Here is a 21,839-nt window from a genome sequence, read left to right on the forward strand (position 1 = left end):
CTCGAACCTGGGCATGATGGTGCCCACCTTTAATCCCAGCACTCAGGAGGCAGAGGCAGGTGGATCTCTGTGAGTTAGAGGCCAGCCTGATCTACAGAGTAAGTTCCAGAACAGCCAGAGCTACACAGGGAGACCCTGTCTCCAAAACAAACAAATAAGCACACTCACACCAGGAACCACCAAGCAAGCACAGAGACAGAGAAACAGGCACCATGAAGGTTGATTCCCAGGGTGCCTGGCTGGAGCAAACACAGAGTTGTGCTAAGGGCAGGTTCAGCCATGGGGATGGATGTGCACCACGCCCTGATGGAATGAGCTCAGCTGGAAATCACAGAGCCACGGGGAAGCCCATCCACCCTGCAGAAGACACAGTGACACCGAGTGTCTACCCCTGCAGCTCCCACTGTTAGACATGGATGATTAATAACAGTAAGAACATAACCCTGCTGGCAGGCAAGGGACATTTTTATAAAGGGACAGGTGGGCAGGTAAAGACCAATGAAGAAAAACAGAATTTCTAAAAACTAATCATTTAACATAATAATTCGGTGAACTGTTGCCAAAATGTGGCCAGGATGAGGTGGGAGGACGGGGCAGAGGGATTGGGGTGAGGGCAAGAGCAGGAGTAGATGGGCTTCAGGGATGAAGGGGGGCACTAAAAGGGAAGAAATGAAGGGAGGTGGGAGGGAGGAGGGAGGAGAGAAAGGATGGAGGATGAAGGGAAGCCACTGGGGGACATGAACTGTACAATCCATTACTTTGTGCATGTTTACGAAGCATCCACATGTGGACGAAGCCCTGAGCAACTCTGGGCGTATGGACAATGGGTGGAAGGATAGGTGGATGGGTGGCTGCAAGATGGGTGGATGGGTAACCAGGTGCCGGATGGATGAGCAAGTGGGTGAAGATGGACAGCAGACAATGAGTAGGGGGCGGGCAAAGAAAGAGATGGATACGATTACTACATGAGAGGCTGGCTCGATGGGTGGGTAGATGGGTGGGGTGGGTGGCTAAGTGGTTGGAGAGACAAATAGACTAGTTAGTTAGGGAGCAGTAGACTGATGAGTGAGTGATCAGATGGACAGGAGAGATAGGAGAGTGTAGACGGATGGATGGAGTGAGTGGTAGAGAGTGAAAGGGAGGCTTGCTAATATACTGGGGAAGGGAGCAGACAGGCCAGGAAGCTGAGCGGGAAGTGGGTGGGTAGATAGACTGATGGGAGGTAGCTAACGAAAGAATGGGGCGAGGGACTGACTATGAGTGAGCAGAAGAGGGATGGATGGGGGATGGAGCCATCCACAGCTTACCTGGGCTCTGGCCTTCACAGCATCGTACTCAGCCTTCATCTTCTTCTGGGCATCTTCATCCACACTGGGGTCCCCGATCCTGTTGAACAGGGAGCCTGCCTCCTCCAGCAGCCTATCCAGGAGCACAGCCTGATTGTCCACATTATGCAGCAACACTTGGGCGTGGCTCAGCTGCCACTGCTTCTCCTTCAGGCCCAGCTGAAGCTCCACAGGGGGCTCCAGAGCGACCACCATCTTCTGGAACCAGCGGTAAAACTCATCCCGGGCCAGCAGATACTCGCTCCAATGCAGCCACACCCACTCGATGCGGCTGTGGGAGAGATGGAGGGGCTGAGAGGCCTGCCCCCAGCTCCTGGGTATAGAAACCCTGTAGCTGCTGGGCGGTGGTGGCGCATGCCTTAAATCCCAGCACTTGGGAGGCAGAGGCAGGTGGATCTTTGTGAGTTCGAGGCCAGCCTGGGCTACAGAGTTCCAGGAAAGATGCAAAGCTACACAGAGAAACCCCGTCTTGAAACCTGCCCTCCCCACAAAAAAGAAACCCTGTCGTTGCCCCCTCCCAGATAGTAGGGGCTGTGTTATAGGGACATGAAGGTGACGTCTCTATGCTGAGTCACAATCCAGATTCTAGACTCTCCTTTCCTATGAGACCTGGCGTCTTGTAAGTAATCTCCCAGATGAGGCCAAGCCTGGACTCTATACATACCCTCAGCCACCCACTGGGGAGATGAAGTTCAGGGGGCTCTGAGCCACCAGCACCCCAGATTCTGGCTCTGAACTTCCACTGCCAGTACAGAAATCCTTCACTCTGCCCATAGTGGCCCCAGGCCCTTAGCATATACTGCCTGAAAGCAACTAGAAGATTGCTCCAGGACTGTGCCTGATAGTAGGCAGAGTACAACTATCCACGGGCCAGTTAGTGGCTGACAGGTAGTGATAGAGGACTGAGGGCCTGTGTGAATTCTCAGGGTGGCTCCGCCTGTTCAGCTGCCTCAGTGTCCGCCTCTCTAGAGGACCCTATCTCTGCAGTCAACATGGAGACATTTGTTTGTAATGTCAGAGAGAAGGATTTGGAAGGCAGAGAGCTCTGTTCGGTCATGCGCTACCATGTTCAGATGTACATGCACTCTGGGGATCTGAACTCAGGTCCTCAGACTTGCATAGCAAGCCTTTACCCACTGAGCCATCTCCCTGGTCAAGGCCAGGCCTTCTCATTTGTCTGCCTTTCTGCAGAGGACACATACACAAACCCATCAGGACTGCTGATGCAACAATTCAAGTGTCCAGGGTCCACCCAGCATCACCATTACGCCTGTGTGTTATTAGAAAGAGACACTGGCCTGGATCCAAAGAGGATATGCTGTTCCCAGGACCCCTAAGTCCGAAGAAGTGCCACTCAGACAGAGGTCCCAAGATGGTATGGTGATGGGTAAGAAGGGTCACCAGCATCTGAGCATGTAGCAGTGAGGTCCCCTGCCCATCCTCACCTGTGGCAGTGAGTCATGTAGGTGACTGTCTCCTCCCATTGGGACTTGATATCCTTCAGCTGGGCCAGGATCTCAGGCTTCTGGCCCTCCTGGCAGGTTGCCAGAAGGGCCTCAGCTGCCCGCAGGACCAGTTCCACCTTCATGCATCCCTCAGGCTCTAGCTGGCAGATTTTCTGTGGATACAACAGCCATTTTCCCAGGGTTAGACACACCAGCACCAGGCACAGACATTGTTCCAGCGCCAAGAGCTGGGATGTCATGGTTAAAGTTGCTGCAACCCAGCTTAAGGCTCTACACTCTTCTGATGTGCCCCCTGAGCAAACTGCTAGCGGGCCTTTGGGAAGGGAGAGGGAGCCCAGGAGGTTATCCCTGTCCTTGACCACTGGGCCACATCCAGCTTCCAACTCAGAGTTTACTCTGTCTTGGGATGTGCCTTCCACATTCTGTACCATGGTATGAGCAGATCAACCTCTCAGACTTTAACTCAGAAGAAAACAAGCGTGGGCAGCTTGCATCACCACGAGTGTGGCCTTGAGGTGACACCCTCAAGTCTGCTGTGAGATGCTATTGTGGTCCCCACCCTGCAAAGGCTCTAAAGGAGTCAGTCACACTGCTTTGCCCTTTGCTCCAAGGCCCTGCTCCCATGGGTGACGGGAATTCTGCAGTCCATTCCTGATGGGTGAGTCACTCAAGGACACCCCGGAGCTTTGCCTACGTCCATCCAGTCTGTCTCCGGCCTGTCTCTCCTGCCCTCATCTCTCTCTCTCTTTCAATTTATAAATAATGATTGTGTGTGTGTGTGTGTGTGTGTGTGTGTGTGTGTGTGTGTGTGAGAAAGAGAGAGAGAGAGAGAGAGAGAGAGAGAGAGAGATGTATATGGGTGAGTGTGGGTATATGTGTGCCACAGTAATATGGAAAGGTCAGAGGACAATTTGGGGGCATCTATTCTCTCCTACTGTGGGCCCTGGAAATCAAATTCATGTAGTCAAGTTTATGAGGTATCCTAGTCAACTTGGCAAAGCCTAGACTTATCTGAGGAGAGTCTCAAGTAAAGGATCTTCCTGATCAGATTGGCCTGTGGCCAGGTCTGTGAAGGAATTGTCCTGATTGTTTGTTGCCCATTGTGGGTGGCACCATCCCTAAGCAGGTGGGCCTGGGCTGTGTGTGTGTGTGTGTGTGTGTGAGAGAGAGAGAGAAGAGAGAGAGAGAGAGAGAGAGAGAGAGAGAGAGAGAGAGACAGAGAGAGAGAGAGAGAGAAGACAGACAAAGACAGAGCAGAATGTTCCTCCATGGCTTTTCCTTCAAGCTCTTGCCTTGAGGTCCAGCCTCAACATCCTTCACTGACGGATTGTGACCTGGAAGTGTAAGCTGAATAATCCCTCTACAGTCCACTTTTGGTTACTGTGTTTATCACAGCTGCAGGATGAAACTGGAACACATAGTACGCCCCTTTACCCATCTGATATGCCTCTAGCCCTGTACCCCAGTATCATTCAGGGCTACATCCCCTCTAGTCCTGCATCTTTTTTTTTCTGAGACAGGATTTCTCTGTGTAGCCCTGGCTGTCCTGGATCTTGCTCTGTAGACCAGGCTGGCCTCAAACTCACAGAGATCCGCCTGCCTCTGCCTTCTGAGTGCTGGGATTAAAGGCATGTGACACCACCCCTAGCTCAACATCCTACATCTTTAACCTCATCCTGCCTTCAGCTGTCTGAGGGTGGGCATGAGCCACAGCAGGCAGTTAACCACAGCTACCATCACTAGCGTTATTATTCCACCTCACAGACATAAGCTTGGTCTCCCAATCAGGTGACGGGACCAATTCTAGGGCCATGTATGGACTAAAGGGTCCCTCTAGGATGACCTTTGCCATGTGACTTCTGTACTTCAGGCCTATGACAGGCAGGCAGGAATGGTTACAACACCAGGGCTGCAGTAATCACGTTAGCATGCTTCACTGCACTAGGCACCAGTAACTATCCAATATTATTGTATTTTTTTTGCAGACAACAGAATCTATTTTGTTTCTCCTTTATTACCACCTACTTGCTTGACTTATTGGCAGCTCCCCTTGGCCTAACCTCAAACTTAGTTGTCAGCTTTCTCAAATTCATGTCCTGAGCAGCCTTCTAGGTGGATGGAGAAGGAAGGGATCCTGACATTCAGGTGTGGCCTTCTCTGACAGTGTGTGACCTCAGGCAGGTCCCATGACTGCTCTATGCATCCCTTTCACTCCAGTGACACTATAGAAATCCCTGCTATGTCCAGCTTACATACTGTTTTAAGCATATTGACAGAACATGCAAGTAAGCATTTTTGTCAACTGTAGCATAATTAGACAGACCCTCCTCCAACACATGTAAATAGTCCCAGCCCTCTTTTTTGCTTCCTAGGATCAAAGTTAGCCAGGACGACAACAGTGTATGATAACACAGAGACATCCTACTCACACATGCTATCGAAGAGTGAAACTTAAGAGTCCCCTCCCTTTCCCATCTCTGTGTGGGACCAGCTCAAGTGGAGAATGAGGAGCATCCTTACAAGAGAGAAGAGGTTTTGTTTGTTCTGTGGGGTGGCAGGATGTGAAAAGTCACCCTCTATGGGCAGTGGCTGTGTCAGGCCCCCAGACAAGAACCTGCTGTGGATATCACTCTGTGTGCTGTGAATGTGTTGCTGTGATTGGTTAATAAATAAAGTGCTGATTGGCCAGTAGCCAGGCAGGAAGTATAGGCGGGACAAAGAGAGAGGAGAATTCTGGGAACAGGAAGGCTGAGTCAGGAGTCGCCAGCCAGACACAGAGGAAGCAAGATGTAAAAGTACCGGTAAGCCACAAGCCATGTGGCAACTTCTAGATTAACAGAAATGGGTTAATTTAAGATATAAGAACTAGGCCGGCTGTGCGCACGCCTTTAATCCAGCACTCGGAGCAGAGCAGCAGATCTCTGTGAGTTCGAGGCAGCCTGGCTACAAGAGTTAGAAAGGCAAAGCTACACAGAAAATGTCCAAAAAAAAAAAAAAAAAAAAAAAAAAAAAAAAAGATATAAGAACTAGATAGCAAGAAGCTTGCCATGACCATACAGTTTATAAGTAATACAAGTCTCTGTGTGTTTACTTGGGTCTGAGCGGCTGCAGGAGCTGGGTGGACACAGGAAAACTTTAGCTACAAGAACCTGTGTCCCACTCAGTAATAATCAGTCATGAGAAAGACAGCAATACCTCCATGGCCAGGGTAGACTGAAGAAGCAAGAGCCACTTGCGGAATGCTCTAGACTGAGCTTCCACTGTTCCTCCCACCACCAGGAACAGGGGCCTGCAGTATGGCTGGGGATGAATCTTTTGCCTGCCAGAGATTTGATCTGACTAATAATAATGATTAGGAGATGGTATCTCTCAGGCCCAGATGGATGCAGAAGCTGTCACACTCCTCACACCTGTTATGTTGCTCACTCCAGTTTTATAGCTAAGAATGTTGGGGACCCTCAGAAGCCAGGGGCTTTGGGTTGAGACTAAAGCCGTCTGGGAGGCGCCTAGGTCCCTGAGTCTCACAGGGATCTGTTAGCCTCTGCCAACCAAGAGATCCTTTAACTTGGGGGAAGAAGTGAAATTCAGCGTCCCAGGCCACACCCCAAAGGAACCTGCCCTGCCTGTGAGGTGACAAGGACAAAGTTCTCCTTCTCAAAGCTAAGCGCCCTACTGGGTGATCTTGCCTTTGCCCACCTGATCTCCCATGGGAGGGACAATCAGTTTTTGGGCCAGCAAAGGATTCATTCCCAGTCATACTGCAGGACCCTGTTCCTGGTGGTGGGTGGCATCCTGTGCACTGGATGCTCAGTCTAAGTGGCTCTTGCTTCTTCAATCTGCCCTGGCCATGGAGATATTGCTGTCTTCCTCAGTGTCTTAGAGAGACAAGAAAGTGCCCAAGACCCTCTGCTCTTTTCACGATAGTAATCAGGATGCTTTCTTGAAAGGAGCTGAAAGGTCCCAGAGGAGACAGAACACTAAAAAAGCCTCCCTTCCCCAGACCTAGAGGCTTGCCTCCTACCTGTCACCTAGCAAGAAGGGACATTTGCTGTGCCCCGAGGTCAGGAGAGGCTGAGGCCACAGTCAAGAAGGGAGAGATGGGGGGACAGAGAGGAAGAATTGGTCCCTTCTTCTGCCACACCCACCCTGCCATGGCATGGGGGCTCCCTTCTGTAGCTTTTGCTTGGCATAAGGGCAAGCAGGGATCCCAGGGAAGTCTGGCAAGACAGGAGCAGCTGGTGGCAAAGATGGCATGCAGATTAGATAGAGAGAAGGAGGCAGTAAAAGCTAGAGCAGACTTTCTGAAGGGCTTCCCCTCAACCCGGCCAACACTAGTTGACCACAGGCTGGGCACGGTACTGCACAGTGCGGCCCATTCTGGGATTTTCCAGCAGGACAGAGGGAGGGCTGCAGACAAGAGAATCACAGACCATGATGTAAAAGGAACTAGAACTGGGAAAAATCCAAAAGGGCTTCTTGGAGGAGGCAGCATTGATGTCAAGGATGGAAATGGTGCCCACAACTGGAAAGGCGGAGGAGCAGAAAGTGGAGAAGCAAGACATAGCTGAGGATGCACACACCTGGCTTCTGGAGCCAGACCCCAGCAAATGCTAAGGTGTCCCTGATCAGGACGAGGCCTTGAAGCTGGGGTTCAAGTGCAGGGCCCAGAAGGCTGGGAACCAGAGAGTGAAGAGAATGAGACATGGGGACTTGGGAGAGGATCTGGGAGCTCTGTGACCACAAGTATGGCCAGTGTCCCAGTGTCCTAGCCCACAGGAATCAGGTGGTCCTCCCCGTTCCAGGGCTGAGCCCATTCACACATACATACACATACAAGCACACATACACATACACATTCTCTCTCTCTCTCTCTCTCTCTCTCTCTCTCTCTCTCTCTCTCTCTCTCTCACACACACACACACACACACACACACACACACACACACACATATACACACACACACACTCACCAGCCTAGACAACAGCTCCTCCCATGTCCCTCTCAGCCCCTCACTCACAACCTGCCAGCCCGCCTGTAGGTGCAGAGTTTCACGTGACGGGCTGCTGGGGAAGGGCACTGGAGGACAGGGGTGCTGATGGCCAACGACGGCAGGAGGGTGCCAGGAAGCCAGCTGGGGGCAGAAAAGCCTGGCAGTATTTCATTTCACACACTCACTCATGCCAAGCTGATGGGTATTCTGAGGAGATGCAGTTCATGGACAAAAGCCCAGTGACAGGAAATAGAGAGGAGTGCATAGGCTTGGGAGGTGTAACAACAAAGTGGGGGTGGGGTGGGGTGTCTCAGACATGAGGATTACTAATGCCACCGGGTGAAGTTTAGTTTTCCTTTGGCAGACAATGAGAGGTGTGGAGAGCTTCAGAGGAGGACAACAGAAGACTTGATGGTTAGTCTCAACTGTCAACTTGACAGGATTGAGAGCCACCTGGGAGATTGTCAAAGCACATTTCTCAGTGTGTCTGTGCGAGCTCTGAACAAATCAACATATGTGTATGCCTGTGTGTATGCAACATGTATGTCCACAGAGGCTGAGAGAGAGTGTCTGATCCCCTGGAGCGGGAGTAACAGGCAGTTGTATGCTGCCAACATGGGTGCTGGGAACTGAACTCAGGTCTTCTAAAAGAATGGCAAGTGCTTGTAACTGCTGAGCCATTTTTCCAGACCCCTCCCACCTTTTTAATAATTTATTTTACTTTTAGTTATGTGTATATGTGCTTGTGTGAGGGTATGGGCATGTGAGTGCAGGTGCCCGCAAAGACCAGAAGACAACAGATCCCCTTCAGCTAGAGTTAGGCGTGGATGAGGGACATTTGGATGAGCATCCGAGTCATCTTGTAGAACTTCCTGGAAGATCAGAACCTCAGCCTCAGCCCCAAAACACCTTATCAGAGTGTATATTTAAGCAAAATGACCAGGACATCTAAACACAGGTCAGGGTGTGGACGACTCTCTAGTCTCTCAGCCACAGGAGGAGGGAGATGGCCGATGCCACAGCGCCAGCAAAGCCTGGCCACTGCCTACCTCTGTCTCGCGCAACCGTGCCTCCAGGGCCGCTCGGGGCCCCTGTGTGTTGTCATTGACCTGAAGCCGCCCCTGTACCACCTTCATCCACGCCTGGGCATCCTCCACACTTCTGTCGAAGTCCTCCTGGGGCTGCTGCGTCATGGCACCTGTGGAGACTGAGAAGGACCACATGAGGTCAGAGCTATGGAGAGACCCCAGACAGCAGCAGGCACAGCATACCGGTGCCCCCCCCCCATGATGCTCCCCACTTGGCACAGTTGCCAGTCCTAGGTGCCCAGAGCTGGAAATGGACAGGGAGAAAGCAGGTACAGCCTCTGCTGTGTGAGCATTAGCTGGTGGAGACATCCCCCTGTCACATAGCCTCCTATCTACATTCTCAGGCCCTCCACAAAGCTCTCAAAACTCACAGACAGAGAAGGAGAGACCCCAGATGAGCTTGATTTGAATGGATCCAAGCCCTCAACTGAAAGAACACTGCCCCGGGCGTCACAGAAGCCCAGAGCACTCCTGAAATGAACGTGGCAAGGAGACGACCATGTGAGGTTATATTGTTCCCACTTCACACTAGCTTGGGTCCCCAGCAGTTCTTGTTTGTGTCCCCTGTGGCAGGGAGAGGTGGGGGAGGAGGTGCCTCTCACAGACACAGGCAACCAGCTGACCCAGTCCATCTGATAAAGCCCACCCGTTCCTTAGTGATACCTGCCAGCTGGGGCAAGCCATGCACCCACACCAATCCCTGTGGCTGGGCTGCTCCTAACTTCATCCTGCACTGTGAGTGCAAAGTCTCAGATTTTCTCATCCAGCATTCTCTAAAAATCCCATTAAACCAGGACAAAACTCTTTTGCGTTCCGATTCTAGGTGTCAGCTGACAGAGACTATAACCTGCTTTGGATTAAGGTTATTTACATCCACATTCTGTGCAAAGGGATTGGGTCTGACTTATCTGCCAGTCTCCCATGATGCCTTGCACAGAACGTTCAAGGTTGCTGGAAGCAGCAGCCCAGAATGGGCATACACTCTAACACTAAACTCCCCACACACCATTTTCTCATTATTTTTTATTGCAAATGCTGGGGATGGGACACAGGGCCGTGCAGCTAAAGAAATACCCTACCATGGAGCTGCAACCCAGCCATGCTACTATTTAAAATGGTGAAATGTGGCCTGGAGAGATGGCTCAGCGGTTAAGAGCACCAACTGCTTTTCCTGAGGACTGGGGTTCAATCCCCAGCACCTACATGGTAGCTAACAATTGTCTCTAACTCTAAGATCTGGCACCTTCACACAGCCATACATACATGCAGGTAAAACACGAAGACAAGTGAAATAAAAGTAAATAAATCATTAAAAAAATAAAAATAAAACGACAAAAATGTGTAGGTCATAAGAGTAGAAGGTGCCTATAGGGCAGAAAGTAGAGGTCTAAAGAGAGGGGAACAAGAGAGGGTGATGGGCAAGAAGGAGATAAAATATCTAAAATATCACATAAGCTCACTCGTATGTAAAAGCTGTGTTTAATTATATCACACATGTGCATACACACATGTAATGGAAGCAGAGGGAGACTATTTGGAATGAGGAAAGGAACCAATGGGGGGGGATAAAGAGGATGGGGCTGGGGGGGGGGGAGGGGGGTTGGGGAGGTGAGCCAAGAGCAATGGGATATGTGAACGAAAAGTCCTATGTACCACAGATCATGAAATCTATTATTCTGTATGCTAGCTAAATAATAATAATAATAATAATAATAATAATAATAATAATAATAATAAATAAAGTGGCTAACCGAAAGGAAGCTGGAAGCGACCTCCACGCCCAACCACAGGGACTTGGTTTGTATTATGGTCTGTGGTGTACTTGCACTTGAGACTGTATAGTCGCCCACAGGATGAAGCTTAGCAGGGACTTGTGGAAGCGAACACTGAGGATACAACACCAAAGCGAGGCAGAATTATGCATTTAGTATATACCTAACCCCTAACAAAAATGAAACACCATCAACAAGGGGCTGGTGGGGGGGATGGCTCAGCCTTAAGAGCACTAGCTGCTCTTGCAAGTGGACTTGAATTCATTTCCCAGCACCCACATGGTGGCTCACAACCACCTGTTACTCCAGGGGTGTCTGACGCCCTCTTCTGGCCTTCACAGGCACTGCCTGCATATACATGGTACACAGACATACATAAAACAGACATAAATAAATCTTTTTAAAAAATCAACACTAAAAAGAAAAAAAAAACTCCACTCATATAAAAAGGTTGGGACTCCCCATTACTGGGCTCATGGGACTAAGTAAGAGTTGAGGGTATGTAGAAGTGGTCCAGACCCTCAAAAGCCTGGTTGCCCATATATAAGACCTGAGGTTCCTCCTATGAGGAGAGCCACCGTGGCCTCAAAAGCTATTTGGCAAAGGGCAATTGTCCCTGCCAAGATCACCACTGAAGGATTCAGCCCCCTTATTTTTAAAAATATTTATTTTACTTTTAAGTATGTGTATGTATGTATGTATGTATGTATGTATATGTGCATATATGAACATGGGTGCCTGCAGAGGCCAGACCTGTCAGATCCTGTGGAGCTGGAGTTACAGGTGGTTGTGAGCCTCCTGACGTGGGTGCTGAGAATCGAACTCAGATACTCTGGAAGAGCAGTGCTCCTAACCGCTGAGCCCTCTCTCCAGCCCATCTTGGATTTTCAATCTCACAAAACTTTGTGAAAATTTTCAGGAAAGAGCAACCATCTTTTTACAATTAAAAAGAATAAGTAAAAACCTTTTCCGAACATGACTAACTCACTCAAAAAGCCTTGGCTGGGAATCTGGCTGGCCTCAATCCCCATGGCACTGGGTGGGGGAATTTGTGGCAGACAAAGAGACACAGACAAAGGCCGTGCCAGCAGTGCTGGGCCAAAGGACATGGGCATGGGTGGGCGGTGCAGAGCAGCCGGCCTGCTAGGCGTGGCTGCTGCCCATTCAGAGCTCAGTCCCCCCCCAACTCGTTGTTTTTCTTTTAGAGCTGTTTTGACATTTTTCTAGAAACTTAATCCACACCTGCGGCCACTCCCAGCCTCTCCGTGCTTCTTTTGAAATGCGCCTTCACGTGTGTTGGCCTCCACATTGGTTCTCTGTGACCCTGAACTGCCGACTAGCTGCCGGTCTTGTCTAGCTTCCGAGAATTCGGCTTTTATTTTTTACAAAGCCAGGAATGTAGGGACAGAAAATCATCCCCAGAGCCTCAGAGGACAGGAGCCCCCTGGTCACTAGAGCAGTGGCTTTAGCGGAACCCTTTCAAGGGCAGCAGGGCTTGCCGAGGAAAGCATGCTGCTTTGGTGACCCAGTAACGCACCTCACGGCAGCCAGGGCTCAGCCCAGCCTCAGACGCCGCCACTCACATTGGCTGGGGAGGCTGCAGGCAGAGTTCAGGGGATCTGAACCTCTTGGAGAGAGCTGCCACACCCAGGGATTTAATTAACACAGCGCCCAGCCCACCTCAGGCTGCAGCCCCAGCAGTGAGTAAACAGACATGGCCCTGGCGGTGGTGGCGGCAGCGTTCAGGATGGACAGCTGCCCACAGAGCATGTGTGGCTGGCTGCAGGCGGCTAAGCGCCTTCTCAAGTGCAAAGATTGAAGAAAGCCAGCCATAAGACCCAGTTACCAAACACGGAAAATCAAATTTTACTACTACTACTACTACTACTACTACTACTACTACTACATTAACACAGTAAACACACGATCTAACCATGGCTCCTATAACTCCCATAACTCTGAAATAATATTGGACATAAACAACACTTGGAGACATGTGTGGCAGCTGCACCATTAACTAAAAATACACGTGATGGAATGCCAGGCCCCATGAATAGCTGGGGGCGAGGGGGGGGCTTCGATGCTGCCTGTGTTCATGGAGGAAAACTATCAGCTCAGGCTTAAGTCGAGGTAAGGGTGGAGTCAGTTTCCCATCTAAACTCATGGGTCCCCGAGTTCTACCCAAGGGCCCCGTCAGTGCAAAGACCTGCATGTGACAGCCTTCATTTAGCCGATGGGGAGAGACTGTCTCTGCAAGCAAGTGTAAGAAGCTGACAGCTGAAAAAGCAAAGAAAAACCAAAGGCTGGAGAGATGACCGAGGGGTTCAGAGCACGGTCTGCCCTTGTAAAGGACCCAGGTTCGGTTCCCAGCACCAATGGGGCAGCTAGCAACTTGGCAGTTCACAGCTATCTGTAACTAGTTCCAGGGGATCCAATGTTTCTTCTGGTCTCTGAGGGCACCAAGCACAACCATAGCGCGCACACACACACACACACCACACACACACACACACACGCACACACACACGCACACACATGCACGCACACGCACACGCACATACATACATGCAGGCAATCACTTATACACTGTCTTGGTGGTCGACTTGACTACATCTGAATTAACTAAAACTCAGGTGGTTGGGCATACCTGTGTTTTGAACTTGGGAAGACCGACTTTTAAACCTGATCTTTTGAGGTGGGAAGATCCACCTTTAATCTGGGTCACACCTTCTGTAGCCTATATAAAGGACGTGGAGGAAGGAAGCTCCCTCTTTGCCTGCCTTTCCTCACTCTCACTGGTAAGTCCATTCCTTCACTGGCATTAGAGCCTACCTCTTTGGGATTCCAGCATGTACCAAAGACCAGTAGAGAATCCAGCTTCATGGACTGAATAACTACTGGATTCTTGGACTTTCTGTTGGTAGCCAGCCATTGTTGGATTAGCTGGACCACAGATTATAAGCCATTCTAATAAATCCTGTGTGTGTGTGTGTGTGTGTGTGTGTGTGTGTGTGTATAAATATATATGTGTATGGGACTATATGAATATTGAATATATAAATATATATGCCTTGACCTCACAAGTGGAAATAGTATTTAAAAAAAAAAAAACTGTACTCGAGGGCTGGAGAGGTGGCTCAGTGGTTAAGAGCACTGACTGTTCTTCCAGAGGTCTTGAGTTCAATTCCCAGCAACCACATGGTGGCTCACAACCATCTGTAATGAGATCTGGTGCCCTTTTCTGGCATGTAGGCATACATGCAGACAGAACAGTGTGTACATAATAAATAAATAAATCTTTTTTTTTTTTAAAGAAAAGAAACTGTGCTCACTATAACCTGTTGCACACTTATGAAGAACTAGAAGGAGAGCAAAGTTTCTAAACACGAAGACAGCAAGCAGAGGGACACTGGGCACAGGAGAGTGACACTGGGCACAGCAGAGGGACACTGGGCACAACAGAGGGACACTGAGCACAGGAGAGTGACACTGGGCACAGGAGAGGGGCGTTGGGCACAGCACACTAAATATAGATAGATAGTTTTATGCATTGATCAAAAGAAAACATAAAATTAAATGAAGCTTTAAAAGAATGCTTTCCCAGGGTGGGAGAGATCACTCGAAGGTTAAAAGCATATACTGCTTTTGCAAAGGAACTGAATTCCAGCACCCACATTGGACAGCTCACAACCACCTGTAATTCCAGTCCCAGAGGAATCCTATACCTCTGGCCTCCGTGGACACTGTACTCACATGTACATACCCACCTATACACATAATAAAAATATTTTCTTAAATGCTTTTGAAGAATCTAGTAGATTCCAAATGTTTTAAGTAACTCCATTACATGTGGTCTATTTTTTAAAATTAATAAACATTTTTCCTCTTAGTTTCCAACTGCTTTTCTATCCATATTGTGATTTGGGTGTCATTTGAACAGTTTTCTGGGAGTTTCTTCAAGACATCTATATGGATGTAGTGGATCAGAGGAACCAAAAAGTTGCCAAAGAACAAAAGGGACCCAGAGATCAGTCACCAGGCTGCAGAGAAAAGGAGATGGTGACATTACCAGACCTGCATTGGAGGTGGCAGGGAGGAGCAAGCCAGTAAGCAGCAGCCCTCCATGGCCTCTGCATCACCTCCTGCCTCCAGGACCCCGCCCTGTTTGAGTTCCTGTCCTGACTTCCTTCAATGATGGACTATGATGTGGAACCATAAGCCAAATAAACCCTTTCTTCCCCAACTTGCTTTTGGTCATGGTGTTTCCTAGCAGCGACAGAAACTGTGACTAAGACAATGACTACAGGCACAGATGGGATGGGGAGAGGCAGAGAATAGGGGACTGGGCCAGAGCAAGGCACACTGTCCATTTAAAGGCTCCCGTGATCCTGATTCTGGCCCTTGATCCAGAGCAAATGGCTGAGCTGCAACTTGGTGTCAAGGGACCAGTCTTGCAGGAAGGGCAGGGTTCTCGACAAAATTGCCCAATATGACCTCCTGCCCGCTGGGGCTCCATGTCCTGTCTGCCAGGGTCAGTTAGACCTCCCTCCCTCTCCTTTCCTGAAGCAGCAGGTACTTGGCTCTGTACTACCACTGGTAAGGGGTTGAACCCCTGGCCTCAGTCTTCTCGTGCTGGTTCGTGTTTCTGTCAACTTGTCGTGAACTGGGGGTCATCCAGGAAGAGGAAACCTCATTTGAGGAAATGGCTTTGTCAGATTTGTAGGCAAGTCTGTGGGGCGTTTTCTTGATGAATGATTGATGTAGGAGGGTCCAGTCCACTGCGGGTGGGCATGCGGTCCTGGGGTGGGATAAGAAAGTGAGCTGAGCAAGCCACAAGGAGCAAGTACTCCTCCGTGGCCTCTGCTTCAGGTCCTGCCTCGAGTTCCTGCCCTGATTTCTTCCCTCGTTCATGATGTGCCTTAACCTGTGAGCCAAATGAACCTTTTCTTCCCCAGGCTGCTTTTGGTCATGGTATTTATCACAGCAATAGAAAGCAAACTAAGACAGACAGACAGACAGACAGACAGACACACACACACACACACACACACACACACACACACACACACCACCCTAGTTGCATGCCCTGCAATGTTGCTTGCCCTCCAGGGATGCAGGGCATCCTTCATGTGCCTGTGATATGGCAGTGGTTCTCAATCTGTGAGTTGTGACCCCTTTGGGACCATCAGAAAACACAGATATATACAGTATGATTCATAACAGCAGGAAAATTATCATTATGAAGTAGCAATGAAAATAATCTTATGGCTGGGGGTCACCACAACATAAGGAACTGTATCAAGGGGTCTCAGCATCAGGAATGTTGAGAACTCCTGCTCTATTGGGAGAGTTTATACCTATTCACTTACTCACCCTTCAAAGGCCCACGCAGACACTTACCATTCTCTTTTCTGTGGAGATGAGAAAACTGGCGTTTGTGGATTCTAAGAAGTCTGCGAACAGCACAGACAGGACTTGAATCCAGGACAGCTCAAGTCTAAGCCCTTTTTTCTTAGCCCTGAGTGCTACCCAGCTTGTCTACCCCTGCATGTGCCAGGTCTCCATTGAGAGCTGCCAAGTGATGTGGGGAGCTGGGGCAGCCAGCCCTCTGTGGGCCATCTTCAGAGACCTGGTCTCAGATCGAGAACCTAGACTTTTGGACAAGCTCTATGGGACAGCCAGGCCCCCTCAGACTTACTGCACTGGCTGCTTTTGCCTGTGCCCACCCACCTGACCTATCGGCACTATGTTCAGGGCCCGAAGGGGTAAAGTGTGGTGACATTATGTTCCCCAAAATATTGTGTACCCTAATAAACTTATCTGGGGTCAGAAAACAGAACAGCCACAATATTAAACAGAGTTTAGGCAGTGGTAGCACACGCCCTTAATCCTAGCATTCCAGAGGCAGAAATCCCTCTGGATCTCTGTGAGTTCAAGGCCACATTGGAAACAGCCAGGCATGGTGACACATGCCTTTAATCCCAAGAAGTTAGCCTTTAATCCCAGGGAGTGATGGCAAAAACAGAAAGATACATAAGGCGTGGAGACCAGAAACTAGAAGCATTTGGCTGGTTAAGCTTTCAGGCTTTGAGCAGCAGTTCAGCTGAGATTCATTCTGGATGAGGACTCAGAGTCATCCAGTCTGAGAAAACAGGATCAGCTGAGGAACTGGCGAGGTAAGGTAGCTGTGGCTTGTTCTGCTTCTCTGATCTTCCAGCATTCACCCCAATAACTGGCCTCAGGTTTGATTTAATTTATAAGACCTTTTAAGATTCCTGATACAGTGGAGAGGAGCTCATGACCAAGGAAAGCTAAGGTCCTTCCAAGAAGTTACATCCTGGGGCTCCTGCCTGGTCACCCTAGCTGGCCCACCACACACTGACCTTGAGTCCTGAGGGGCATGCTCCCTGGGCTGTGACTCACCGGACTCAGCAGTGACTCAGTCCTTCCCCGCCACATATGGTTCCCACCCTTCCATTCTCCTTCCCTCTGGCCTCTTATACAAAGATAGAATTTCACGATCTGAGCTCCAGCTGGTTTTAATCCTAAAACTTCTCCAACTGTGCTGAGGGAAGGCTCCCTTCTTCTGCTTCAAGGGGGATGGTGGAGGATGCTGCAGAGAGGTCGCCATCCGCAGTGCCAGAGAGACGGTCCTTGGGATTCTCTTTCACAGTGTTAACAGAAGGTGATTCTAAGAGTGGAGTGTAAGAAGGAGGGCCGGGGGACTCTCAGAGAGCGTGAACTGGCTATTGAACCTGAATCCTGCCGCATTCACCTTACCCCCTGCAGGGCAGCAGAATCTAGACTTAGGAATAGCCCAATGTCTTATCCCATCTTGGAGTAGACAGGCTGAGGGACCAAGTGAAATGTGCACAAGCTTTGGAGAGGTGAGGTGCCATGACCATCTCAGTCCAGTAGGTATGGCAGTCAGCTCTCGATGTCCAGGGCTTCCACATCCATTGATGCAGCCAACCACATTGGTCAATCTTTTTTTTTTTTTTTTTTTTTTTTTTTGAGACAGGATCTCACTATGTAATCTTGGTTGGCTTAGAACTCACTATGTAGACTAGGTTGGCCTTAAACTCATAGAGATCCTCCTGCCTCTGTTCCTGAGAGCTGGGATTAAAGGTGTTTTGTTGTTGATGTTTTACGTTGCATTTGAACTGGGCACAATAGTGTATACCTGCAATCCCAAAGCTCAGGAGGTGGAGACGGGGATCAGGAGTTCAACGTCATCCTCAGCAACAAACCGAGTTTGATGCCAGGCTGGGCTAGATGAGGCCCTGTCTCAGCACCCCGACCCCACCAACACCAACACCAACACCAATAAAACTCTTTCACTCGCCAGCTAGCACACTCCTGCAATCCCAGTACACAGGCGGCTAAGGCAGGAGGATTGCTTCATGTTTGAGGCTACCCTGGGCTAACTATGCAGTGGCTTTCAGGTCAGCCTAACCTGCATAACAAGACCCTGTCTCAAAAACAACGAAAAGCATATGTCTTTGACATTACAGGCATTTTCTAGTCATTTCCTGAGAAATACAGTGTATCAACTAACGAGAATGCATTAGTTGACGTGTGTTCGTGCATGCAGGAGGATGCACCCACAGGCTCTATGGAAATGCTATTCCATTTTATTTAAGGGGCTTGAGCATGTATAGATTTTGGTATTCACTAGGGAGGGGGCAGGGTCCTAGAACTCATCCCCCTGGGATACTGAGAGATGACTGTCAATGGTTATACAAGAAGCCCCACTCTGAAAGAGGGGCTTATAAGGCTCACTTCAGTTAAAGCCACTGAGAACACAGGCCAGCAACTGCTTTCCATAAAGGGCTCTGAAAGTGGCTTGAGATTGACACTTCCATCACAGATAAACAGTCCTTGGCTGTGAAAACTGGCTGCTGCTGGAGCCATCTCTTTCTCCAGTAGACTGACTATAAAATAGCATCCTCAAGGAGCTTCCCCAAGCTCTCTAGCAATAGGCATAGGCTGGGGGATGCCAAGATTCCGCCTGGGAAACTCTGGCATTGGTGACTCAAAGAAGCTGAGAAGGGAAAGGAGGCAAGCAGGCCACTGTGGGCACCCCTGGTGCAGGCTGGGGCTCCAAAGGCTTTACTATGGCTCCCCGAGTTTGGGCTCAATTAGTGCAGGCTCCAGGAGGACAGCCAATCAGAAGATGTGAAAGTTCACAGGAGTCCTTAGGGGTTCTCCTGAAACAGGGTCAGCTGTTGATAGAGAATGGGCAGAGCTCAGCAGGCATGGGACTGGCCATCTGCTGTACAAGAGATCGTGCTAAGGTGGGCGCTGGGACCACTGGGGCCTGGCTGGGATGTGGAATGCCCTGTCCCAGGCTGATGCCAGCCAATCAACACAGCTAGGCTTTACAGGAGGGCATGTTAAATGCCTATATTTTACACTGAAGGTGGTAATGTGTTCTCTCTCTCTCTCTCTCTCTCTCTCTCTCTCTCTCTCTGAAGACCAGTGGCACCTATCCTCAAACTCCTTAAAAAGCCTTTGGAAGTCCTGCTAAATCAAACTGCTAGAATTTATCCATCAGATTCTAAAATAGTGGGACAGGGGCTCAAGAGATGACTTAGCAGTTAAAAGCACTGGCTGCTCTTCCAGAGATCCTGAGTTCGATTCCCAGCACCCACACGGAGGCTTACAACCTTCTGTAAGTTCAGTCTAGGGAAATCAGGTGCCCTCTTCTGGCCTCTATAGGCACTGAATTCACAGGTATGCAGGCAGGCAAAATACCTATACACATAAGGAAAAGGAGTGGGGTAGAGAGAGAAGAGAGGGAGAGAAAAGAAATATGAAGGTGCATGCAGTGTGTGAGTGTGAGAGGCCATGGGCAGGTGTGCACATAAATTAGAGACCAGAGGTCAAGCTTCGTGCCCTTCTTCAAGAGCTATCCACTTTAGTTTTTGAGAACAGGGTCTTTCACTGGCTGGGAATATGGTTGAGTTTTTTCCCTCTGTATATGTTGGGGGTGTGGAAGAGGGAGAGGGGGTGGAGGAAGAAAGAAAGTGTGTGTATGCTGGTGTGCATGGGGGCCAGAGAAAACCTTGGTACTGTCCCTTTGAAGCCATCTGCCTTTGCTTTTGTAGGCAGGGTCTCTCACTGGCCTGGAATTCTCCAAGTAGGCCAGACTGGCTAGCCAGTGAGAACTGGTATGCACCTGTCTCCACCTCCCCCTTACTGGGATTACAAGCATTTACCTGGCTCCCCTGAGCCACTGCCTCTTCCCTCGACGTGCATTTCTGACAACTAATGAGCATTTCTGGATGACCAGGGCTCCGGGAGGACAGGGTTTATTCCAGCTGTGTGTGCAGCTGTTCCGGTCATATATATGGGGTAAGGGGCTACCAGACCTTGCCTGGCTTGAGTGAACATGGGCTAAGAATAGACACAGAGCTCAGTCACAGCCCATCTTGGCTCCCTGTGCTCTGGCCTACATTGCCTCAGCCATTTCTTTTCCAGAATACAGAGTAGGCTTCCAGAGCAGAGCCAGGCTCCAAGTATCATCTCCAAATTCTAATGAATGGCTGTCACTACAGGAAATTTCCATAGGATTCTGTAGAGCAATTAATAGTCCCAAGTGCTGTTCTCTGTCTCCCCAGAAGCACTGAAGGTCACCTGAGGAGCTGGTTGCTCTCAAAGACGGCAGGGTTCCCTGATGTCACCTCCCTGTGACAACTATGTCTCCCAGAACTCTTAAACTCTAGCTTTTGATGCCTCTGCACCCAGCAAGTTGTCTCTCCCATCTCCAAGGAGCTCAGTACCTACTCTGAGGAAAAGGCACCAACTGAGTCCCATTTGGGAAGGTGTGGTCAGGGAGCAGACAAGGCCAGAAGCCTTCCCTTAGGTGTACCACCCAGAGCTGTTCTCACAATGTGGGGAGAAGGAAATTCTGGGACAGCAGATCTGTCTTGCCCACACCTCAGCAGGGAACATAGTGCTCACATGCCTAAGTACTTGCAGAAGAAATATCCAAGAGCCTTCCTGGGCTTGGAGGACAGTTCACCAGCTCCTGGCCTGGAGACCTGTTGTGGAATATTATTTTAAGATGTCTTACAATCGTTTATATTGTGGAATATTTGCTTAATGATGTAAAGATGTGTCGCATTCTTTTATGTTGCAATTGTTTAACTCTGTGAAGCTGTGTGACTGTGCCTGTCTAAAACACCTGATTGGTCTAATAAAGAGCTGACCATCCAATAGCAAGGCAGGAGAAAGGATAAGCAGGGCTGGCAGGCAGAGAATAAATAAAAGGAGAAGATCATGAAAGGGAGAGCAAGAAAGGAAAAGAGAGGACACCAGGGGGCAGACACCAGCAACACAGACAGCCACGGAGTAAGACAGAAAGAAAGGCATATAGAATAGAGAAAGGCAAAAGCCCAGAGGCAAAAGGTAGACCAGAGGCAAAAGGTAGATGGGACAATTAGTTAAGAAAAGTTGGCTAGGGCTGGAGAGATGGCTCAGTGGTTAAGAACACTGGCTGTTCTTCCAAAGGTCCTGAGTTCAATTCCCAGCAACCACATGGTGGCTCACAACCATCTGTAATGAGATCTGGTGCCCTCTTCTGGCCTGCAGGAATATGTACAGATAGAACACTGTGTACATGATAAATAAATAAAAACGTTAAAAAAAAGACCACTGTTTAAAAAAGAAAAAGAAAAATTGGCTAGAAACAAGCCAAGCTAAGGGCAGGCATTCATAATTAAGAATAAGTGTTCCTGTGATTATTTAGGAGCTAGATGGCAAGTCCTTAAAGAGCAAAGAGCCTAGGAGTTAAAAACAAACAAAAAAACAAAGCAAAACAAAACAAAACCAAAACAACAACAAACAAAAAAACAACTATAGGGACCCTCCCTGTGAAGACCTGATTCAGCAGGGCAGAGTCATCCAGGAAGTCACATCCTGTGCCCACAAGTGTCCCACCCCAGCATCCCTGTGCTCACCACTCACCCTTCTCACTGGTACTATTTGGTCCTGGGAATTGAGGCACATGCCAAGCTAGCACTGCCCAATCCCCAGTAACTCTGTCTCCTCAGGCAGGATTTTTACCCACATAAGGGGGAAGTCCCAGAACCCACTAGACCTGCCTGGCCAGCTAGCCACTTCCTGGGCCCCTCCCACGAAACCTGTGCCTCCTCACAGGACTGTGTGCCGC

General features: G+C 49.4%; 1 protein-coding gene across 1 annotated transcript in view; it reads right to left on the reverse strand.

The window, feature by feature from the left end:
• Positions 1 to 21,839, reverse strand: part of Syne3 (spectrin repeat containing nuclear envelope family member 3) — an 84,942-nt gene that overhangs the window by 40,493 nt on the left and 22,610 nt on the right. Inside the window, 3 exon segments of the mRNA XM_028859385.2 lie at positions 1,308 to 1,617; positions 2,792 to 2,964; positions 8,853 to 9,010. Of these exon segments, the coding sequence (XP_028715218.1) occupies positions 1,308 to 1,617; positions 2,792 to 2,964; positions 8,853 to 8,996 (627 nt within the window). The 5' untranslated portion in view covers positions 8,997 to 9,010.

Source organism: Peromyscus leucopus, chromosome 14 (genome assembly GCF_004664715.2).
Source record: "Peromyscus leucopus breed LL Stock chromosome 14, UCI_PerLeu_2.1, whole genome shotgun sequence".
Taxonomy (NCBI): Eukaryota; Metazoa; Chordata; class Mammalia; order Rodentia; family Cricetidae; genus Peromyscus; species Peromyscus leucopus.